The 9,530-nt window shown below is 44.4% G+C and overlaps 1 protein-coding gene across 1 annotated transcript in view; it reads right to left on the bottom strand.

The window, feature by feature from the left end:
- Positions 1–561: 561 nt before the first annotated feature.
- The window catches only part of ankfn1 (ankyrin repeat and fibronectin type III domain containing 1), a 286,097-nt gene continuing 277,128 nt past the window's right edge, over positions 562–9,530 (bottom strand). Inside the window, exons 23-25 of the mRNA XM_046354362.1 lie at positions 3,617–3,839; positions 3,059–3,251; positions 562–2,322 (exon numbers count right to left, since the gene is read on the bottom strand). Coding sequence (XP_046210318.1) covers positions 1,593–2,322; positions 3,059–3,251; positions 3,617–3,839 — 1,146 coding nt within the window. The 3' untranslated portion in view covers positions 562–1,592. The remainder of the gene's footprint in view (positions 2,323–3,058; positions 3,252–3,616; positions 3,840–9,530) is intronic.

The following is a 9,530-nucleotide window of genomic DNA, read 5'->3' as shown; positions in this document are numbered from 1 at the left end:
CCTGTACTCTGGAGCGGGATGGATTTGGAGGTGGAGGGTCCGTCATGGTCTGGGGTGGTGTGTCACAGCATCATCGGACTGAGCTTGTTGTCATTGCAGAAAATCTCAACGCTCTGCATTACAGGGAAGACATCCTCCTCCCTCATGTGGTACCCTTTCTGCAGGCTCATCCTGACAGCATGACAATGCCACCAGCTATACTGCTCGATCTGTGCGTGATTTCCTGCAAGACAGGAATGTCAGTGTACGGCCATGGCCAGCGAAGAGCCCGGATCTCAATCCCATTGAGCATGTCCGGGACATGTTGGATCGGAGGGTGAGGGCTAGGGCCATTCCCCCAAAAAATATCCGGGAAATTGCAGGTGCCTTGGTGGAAGAGTGGGGTAACATCTCACAGCAAGAACTGGCAAATCTGGTGCAGTCCATGAGGAGATGCACTGCAGTACTTAAAGCAGCTGGTGGCCACACCAGATACTGACAAGTTACTTTTGATAGATATCCCCTTTGTTCAGGGACACATTATTCCATTTCTGTTAGTCACATGTCTGTGGAACTTGTTCAGTTTATGTCTCAGTTGTTGAATCTTGTTATGTTCATACAAATATTTACACATGTTAAGTTTGCTGAAAATAAACGCAGTTGATATGAGAGAACGTTTCTTTTTTTGCTGAGTTTATGTAAGGTGTCAATGTATAATGTATACTCATCAATTGAAATAGCAACTTCGAGCCATTGTCAGTCATCAACACACTTTCCAGTGCAGAGGTATAGGTAAAGCAGTGCTTAAATTCATCGTCGCTATCGGATGAAAAGCTAGTAACACAATCTTTGCCAATTTTCATGTTTTACATGTGCTGAAAGCAGTAACTTCCTTCCATCATTCTAGGATAAAGAAAATGTATTCAAAATACTTCTGAAGTTCCATAATTGTATGTTCGTTATTTGGAAAATACATTATAATTTATTTGTTCTGTTTTGGAGTTGACGTTTAGATCCGACAGCGACGTCATGTTGCATTAATTATAGGTCATAACAGTTGGAGCCTTGGCTTGTTTCTGAGTTAACAGTTCAGACAGTTGGCCAGCAACCTGAGTCTCTAGAACATTCTACAGTCTCTAGAACATTCTACAGAGAGAGCCAGGGTTGTCTAGTCTGTGAGCTACACACGTGCATGAGCTCAGAGAGAAACATGCACTAGCTCAGAGTCAGTTCAGCATGCCTGTCCACAGTAATTTGAAGGATAGACAGAAAGAGAAAGGGATAAAAGAAAGATATAGACCCACACAACAGCACACACAGAGACAAACAGACAGGAAAAGGGGCATCATTATCAGTTTGGACACAGGGATGAGGGACTGTATGCAATGCACCAAAACAACATTGCTCCATCCAGCTGTCATCAATTAGCCTATGTCCAATCGTTCAAAAGCGTGTTACTCAGTCCTGTCCACTCCTAGATCATGTTGCTGAGCTATTGTCCAATCCTGGAGGTTGTTACTGAACCACTGTCAAATGCTGAACATGGCCAATCCTAGAGCATATTACTGAGCATTGTCCAATCCTGGAGCGCCTTGCCGAACCATTGTCTAATCCTAGAGCTTGCTGCTGAGGATCTCTGACACCTGTGCGTTTGTTTGGTCGTCTGAGTCCAGATCCTGGGCTCTCGCTCCTTCATACCCCTCCTCTCCTGACCCCTCCTCTGCCAAAACCATTGTCACCCCTGCCCCTCTCTCCATCCCTCCCTTTCCCTCTATCCCTCTCTCCTCCTCTCCACAGCCCCTGTTCTCAGGTGACGTTTCCTTACACGGTTCCACAAAGATAGTCCTGATATGGGGCTTGGGCTCCCTCTGTCCCCCCCTCCGGCCCTCCAGGACACAGGAAGCATGACTAGTATATATCTCCCCCTGAGGTGATGGGAGATTCAGGGGCAGGGTGGTCAGGTCTGGGTCCCTCTGCCTGGTATAGACCCCCTCGGACAGGGACCCTGTGTGGCTGTCGCTGTGGCCCCTGAGCCACCGCTGGGGACCGCTGAAGTAACCCGCCTGGGCCCCAGTAGCCCCGTGGCTCCGGGACAGCAGCTTCCGCTTGGCTGGGGGGTTGGCAAGGTGCCGCAACGGGGTGAAGGAGTGCTTGTCCTGGGTCGTTTTGGAGAGGGAGAGACCCTCCAGGGTTTTGGAGCAGGATAGAGTGGTCTCGGGGAAGATGGGGGCAGGTGAGAGGGGTGGAGCGGGGGAGAGGATTTGGCCTGGGGAGAGAGAGAAGGCGGGGGAGGGAGGGGAGAGAGGGGAGAGAGCGAGGTCTTTGGGCTGGCAGATGCTGTACCTGGAAAATAAAAAATAAGATATGTTAGGTTCTATTCATGGTTGTCAAAAAGAGATGGGGAGAGGAAGATAGTAGAGGAAAAAAAGGAGATAGTAGAGGAAAGGAGAGAGAGGGAAAAGGACAAATCTGAGTGAAAGGAAGAGGTTTTCGTGGACACAAGTGGACTGTACAGGACAAGAGTGGCAACTCTATATCTACCCGAGCTTGTGTATGTATCTGCAGTACGTTAGGGTCAGGGTTAGAGGTTATTCTCGTACCTGAGCTTGTATCTGCAGTACGTCAGGGTCAAGGTTAGTGTCAGGGTTAGAGGTCGTTTTCGTACCTGAGCTTGTGTATTTGCAGTATGTCAAGGTTAGGGTTAGAGGCAATGTTCCCAGAATAAATATTAGCCCGCACAGGGAAGCTTCACTCATCTTTCTAGAGTTTTGCCTTTAGTTAACACTATCAATGTTTCGATCTATTGTGGGAATTGTGCTTGAATCAATGCAATATTAGCTACTTTCAATGTAACTGCATTTTTTACCATTGTTTCTGATGGTAGGCCATTCTAGTAGGCCTACATTATGATCAAATAGCCACAGTAGTCTACTTGACCACTGTTAAAACTGTAACATAAAGCAGGTATAGCCTCAGTGTTCACAGTAAATGCGCGCCGGAAGTTGCACATAACTTTCACAACATTCATATTTGCCAAAAACCTTTTACAGGGAACATTGGTTAGAGGTCATTCTCGTACCTGAGCTCGTGTATCTGTAGTACGTCGGGAGCGCTACCTCCCAGGGCGTGCACGGCCTGCTGGGATAGGTCCTGTGGGGGGGAGTAGAGCAGGTCCAGCTCGCGTGGGGACAAGGCTTCGCTGGAGTCGTAGTCACTGTCTGTCGGCAGGAACACCTCTGAACAACCGTCCTCATCTGACCCCAGCTGGGAGTCTGAGGGAGGAGACAGAGAGACAGATGGGTAAGAAACACACACACAGTCCATGTACAAAATAGCGTTGCACACAGACACAGTACAAACTATGATTATAGAGTGGGGGTATGTGTTTAGCTTATGATAAATACCATTCCTGACCTACTTCCAGTGTATTGAGAGTGAGGAGGTGGACAAATGTCTGTCAATATGTATGTTTATGTCTGTGTATTTCTATGCACTGCATCTATAGGTGTGAAGTGGCACCAGCGCCAGAAGGGCTAACACACCCATACGACCCCATCCTCAAGAGGAGCATCGTCATCATCGTCTTCGATGGACAGCCAAGACAGTGTGTGTCTTTCTCTGTGTGCATTCTCCTCACCACTAACATCCTTCCTGCGCCGTAGCTCAGGTGATGGTGATGGTGTGGGTAGGTAGTCCATGGTAGAGGATGCTGAGTCACTCTTCTGTGCCCCCTGGTCTGACTCAGGCTCGCTGGCATTGACCAGTTTGGTGATGGGCACACCACCACGGGGCTGCTTGTAGCGGGCACACTGCAGGGCATCAGTGATCCAACGCAGCTCCCGCCACATCTCATCCAGCTGCTGCAATAGAGAACAAAATGCACTCATTATAACACAGTTATAAAGCATCATAGTTATAGTTAGTGGATTATAACAGTTATAAAGTATCATAGTTATAGTTGATTATATAAAGCATCATAGTTGTAGTTGATTACAATAGTTATAAAGCATCAGTTATAGTTATAGTTGATTTTAATAGTTATAAATCATAGTTATAGTTAGTTGATTATAACAGTTATAAAGCATCATATTTAGTTATAGTTGATTTTAATAGTTATAAAGCATCATAGTTATAGTTAGTGGATTATAACAGTTATAAAGTATCATAGTTATAGTTGATTATAACAGTTATAAAGTATCATAGTTATAGTTGATTATAACAGTTATAAAACATCATAGTTATTGTTAATTATAACAGTTATAAAGTATCATAGTTATAATTAGTTGTAATTGATTATAACAGTTATAAATCATAGTTATATTTAGTTGATTATATAAGATATAAAGCATCAGTTAGTTGATTATAACAGTTATAAAGCATCATAGTTATTGTTCATTATAACAGTTATAAAGCATCATAGTTATAATTAGTTGTAATTGATTATAACAGTTTTCAGTCATAGTTATAGATAGTTGTAGTTGATTATAACAGTTAAAACATCTCATCCAGTTGCTGAAATGGAGAACAAAAGTCAGGTCCAGGTCAAGATAGCCAGGAGAAAGTGACACTAGTAGACCCCTGGATACTAACGCTGAGAGCTACGTAAGTACAGCAGCTTACGGTTAGCTGCAGGTTTCTATTTCTATTTCACTCCGAGAGGGACAAAACCATTCACACATTAAGCCTACAGCTTCACTAAATACATTATTACCACGCAGGTGTGTGTGTCTGTGTATAGGTGAATGTGTGTCTGTGTATAGGTGAATGTGTGTCTGTGTATAGGTGAATGTGTGTCTGTGTATAGGTGAATGTGTGTCTGTGTATAGGTGAATGTGTGTCTGTGTCTAGGTGAATGTGTGTCTGTGTATAGGTGAATGTGTGTCTGTGTATAGGTGAATGTGTGTCTGTGTATAGGTGAATGTGTGTCTGTGTATAGGTGAATGTGTGTCTGTGTATAGGTGAATGTGTGTCTGTGTATAGGTGAATGTGTGTCTGTGTCTAGGTGAATGTGTGTCTGTGTATAGGTGAATGTGTGTCTGTGTATAGGTGAATGTGTGTCTGTGTATAGGTGAATGTGTGTCTGTGTATAGGTGAATGTGTGTCTGTGTATAGGTGAATGTGTGTTTGTGCAAGTGTGTGTACTGTTGTATATTCCCACACAGTCAAAGGGTTTGTAGCGAATAGAACTATGCATAATGCATATGATTCCTCTACACAGAATCCTGCATTTAATTGGCACCTGATCATATCACAGCAGCCTGGTGAAGAAGCAGTAGTGAATGTATAGCATTGTATTCTCTACACAGTGCTATTTGCTCTGGTCAAAAGTAGTGCACTATATAGGCAATAGGGTGCCATTTGGGATGAATGTATAGAATAGAAAGCACATTGTGACCATAACAATGACTGGCTGCACACCAAAGCCCTTCTCCTGCCAGTCTCCCCATGCATGCAGTCTCCAATGTGGTTCCAATCTTATCAGGGGCCCTAGGCCACCGTAACCAAACGTCATTCCTGCTTTCACTCCTCCTATTCCCCCTCTCATTCTTTCCATCACTCCAAACCTCCCCTGGGAGTCAGGGTGGGTGAGAGAGAGAGAGAGAGAGAGAGAGAGAGAGAGAGAGAGAGAGAGAGAGAGAGAGCGAGAGGGAGAGAGCATTGTTCTGTGTTTCCTTGTGTATAGAGAATGAAGCATGACAAATGTTAAGCAGCAATTAGGTGTCTGTCTGAGAGACAGTATGAGAGCGCTTAGTGATACCACGAGATGACACACACACACACATATATATAAAAGAGACTTACACCAGGGGATGACACACACACACACACACACACACACACACACACACACACACACACACACACACACACACACACACACACACACACACACACACACACACACACACACACACACACACACACACACACACACACACACACACACACACACACACACACACACACACACACACACACACACAGTGGGGCAAAAAAGTATTTAGTCAGCCACCAATTGTGCAAGTTCTCCCACTTAAAAAGATGAGAGGCCTGTAATTTTCATCATAGGTACACTTCAACTATGACAGACAAAATGAGAAAATAAATCCAGAAAATCACATTGTAGGATTTTTTATTTATTTATTTGCAAATTATGGTGGAAAATAAGTATTTGGTCAATAACAAAAGTTTATCTCAATACTTTGTTACATACCCATTGTTGGCAATGACAGAGGTCAAATGTTTTCTGTAAGTCTTCACAAGGTTTTCACATACTGTTGCTGGTATTTTGGCCCATTCCTCCATGCAGATCTCTTCTAGAGCAGTGATGTTTTGGGGCTGTTGCTGGGCAACATGGACTTGCAATTCCCTCCAAAGATTTTCTATGGGGTTGAGATCTGGAGACTGGCTAGGCCAATCCAGGACCTTGAAATGCTTCTTACGAAGCCACTCCTTCATTGCCCGGGCGGTGTGTTTGGGATCATTGTCATGCTGAAAGACCCAGCCACGTTTCATCTTCATCAGCCATCAGCCCTTGCTGATGGAATGAGGTTTTCACTCAAAATCTCACGATACATGGCCCCATTCATGGTCCCTTTGCAGAAAAACAGCCCCAAAGCATGATGTTTCCACCCCCATGCTTCACAGTAGGTATGGTGTTCTTTGGATGCAACTCAGCATTCTTTGTCTTCTAAACAGAGTTTTTACCAAAAAGTTATATTTTGGTTTCATCTGACCATATGACATTCTCCCAATCTTCTTCTGGATCATCCAAATGCTCTCTAACAAACTTCAGACAGGCCTGGACATGTACTGGCTTAAGCATGGGGGACACGTCTGGCACTGCAGGATTTGAGTCCCTGGCGGGGTAGTGTGTTACTGATGGTAGGCTTTGTTACTTTGGTCCCAGCTCTCTGCAGGTCATTCACTAGGTCCCCCCGTGTGGTTCTGGGATTTTTGCTCACCGTTCTTGTGATCATTTTGAACCCACGGGGTGAGATCTTGCGTGGAGCCCCAGATCGAGGGAGATGACCAGTGGTCTTTTATGTCTTCCATTTCCTAATAATTGCTCCCACAGTTGATTTCTTCAAACCAAGCTGCTTACCTATTGAAGATTCAGTCTTCCCAGCCTGGTGCAGGTCTACAATTTTGTTTCTGGTGTCCTTTGACAGCTCTCTGGTCTTGGCCATAGTGGAGTTTGGAGTGTGACTGTTTGAGGTTGTGGACAGGTGTCTTTTATACTGATAACAAGTTCAAAAAGGAGTCATTAATACAGGTAACGAGTGGAGGACAGAGGAGCCTCTTACAGGTCTGTGAGAGCCAGAAATCTTGCTTGTTTGTAGGTGACCAAATACTTATTTTCCACCATAATTTGCAAATAAATTCATAAAACATCCTACAATGTGATTTTCTGGATTTCTTTTCTCATTTTGTCTGTCATAGTTGAAGTGTACTTATGATAAAAATGACAGGCCTCTCTCATCTTTTTAAGTGGGAAAACTTGCACAATTGGTGGCTGACTAAATACTTTTTTGCCCCACTGTATATATATATAAAAGAGACTGTGTGTGTCATCTCGTGGTGTCAGTCTCCTTTATATATATGTGTGTGTGTGTCATCTCGTGGTGTCACACACACACACACACACACACACACACACACACACACACACACACACACACACACACACACACACACACACACACACACACACACACACACACACACACACACACACACACACACACACACACACACACACACACACACACACACACACACACACATATATATATAAAAGAGACTGACACCAGGGGATGATACACACACACACATATATATAAAAGAGACTGACACCACGAGATGACACACACACACATATAAATATATAAAAGAGAGTGACACCAGGGGATGACTCAGCTGGAAAGAATGCTGTGGATCAGATGGCAGAGAGAGAGAGGGGGGGGCAGAGAGGGAGACAAAACTGGGAATAATAGAGGATATTCCTCTCTTTCTCCCTATAACCGAATTCCATCACTCTTTTACAGCCAAAGGCAAGAATATTACTGTATATCTCAAATACAGGATATGAAATATAAGGGTCTTATACTGTATGAGAGGTGGGCTATATTTCAGATAAGAGGGTCTTACATGTTTTACATAATATTTGAGAGGTATATTTATATATAAGAGTATACTGTATATCCGGGAGGTAAACAGTTCTGCATGAAGAGGGATCAGTGAAAGGGATGAATGGTCTGTAAATGGGTATGATAATAATGCATGCTAATCCAGCCATACACTTCTCTGAAAGCCAAGAAGCCAGAAGGAACTGGATGCATGTCAACTGCCATTTAACTTTTCTAAGCACCCTAACGAAGGCTTTCATTCTAAAATGCTTGGGCTTTTAATCATTAAAAAGCTTTTTACTGAACTTCCATTGTCCTCCTTTCAAGGTATTTCCCTTCATTCCACTTACTTAAATAGTTGATTGCCAATGATTTCTGTAGATTGAGGAAATTCAATCTCAACAGATTGCGTCTAGCCCTAATCAGGAGAGGAAACCCACTATAGCTTCCAGAAAGGTAGCATCCCCCAGACTCCCAGCATTCATCAGCACAGCAGTATCATCTCTCTTGAGCACTCGACAGATGATCCAAGTGTCATCCAAGACCTGTGTGTCTGGGTGTGTGAGAGGGAGAGAGTGTAAGACTATTCTGTGTGTGTGCTCTTGATGCAGCATAATTTCCTGACAGCAAGAGCTCACAAGACGTCTGCAGGGAGCCAGAAGTCATCTCAGAAATGAGTCTTACTGAAAGTGACTGGGAAACTCTCTCACACACACAAATACACGCACACAGACACGCACGCACACACACACACATGACGCCCCCGCCCCTCTCCAGGTAGGCTCCAGCCAGCAGAGAGAGCAGTGGTCCCAGTGAGTCCAAATGATGGTGACAGGTAAGGCGCGCCAGACAAAAGGACTTCCTCCTGAAACAGGAAATTGCCCATTCTGACCAGACATCTTTAGATTCCATTAACCCGCACTGGAGCTAAGGACTGGAGCCAGAGTGGGACGGTATTCAGCGTGAGACGCAGATGAGAACCAGAGGGGGGATCGTATTGGGAGTGATGCGGGACGGTTGGCTGGTTTACGGGCATATTTGTTCCTCTACTATTCCTACTGAAGGGGAGAGGAGATATATAGTATGCAATATTGGCTTTAAGATTATGGATATTTCCTCTATAGTGCACTAGTTTTGACCAGGGCCCATCTGGAATAGGGTGCCATTAGAAAAGCAACTGAGGAAACTGACTGCAGAGGAATGATTCTAGCTTCCCTTCGCTTCAATCAATGAAGCTTACTTAGTCTGAATCCTAAATGGCACCCTATCCCATCTATTCCCCCTATTCACACAGATGCCCCCCTCCACTCTCCTTTGATCCACTGCTGGGGTCTCTCCCCCACCACCAGGCTGTCGTGGTGCCTGAGAGCCAGATGCAGCTGGGTTTGTGGTTCCTTTGGAGGATGAATGACGCAAGCGCAC

The sequence above is a fragment of the Oncorhynchus gorbuscha genome, linkage group LG06, assembly GCF_021184085.1.
Source record: "Oncorhynchus gorbuscha isolate QuinsamMale2020 ecotype Even-year linkage group LG06, OgorEven_v1.0, whole genome shotgun sequence".
Classification (NCBI taxonomy): domain Eukaryota; kingdom Metazoa; phylum Chordata; class Actinopteri; order Salmoniformes; family Salmonidae; genus Oncorhynchus; species Oncorhynchus gorbuscha.
This window is presented reverse-complemented; position numbering and strand designations above follow the sequence as displayed.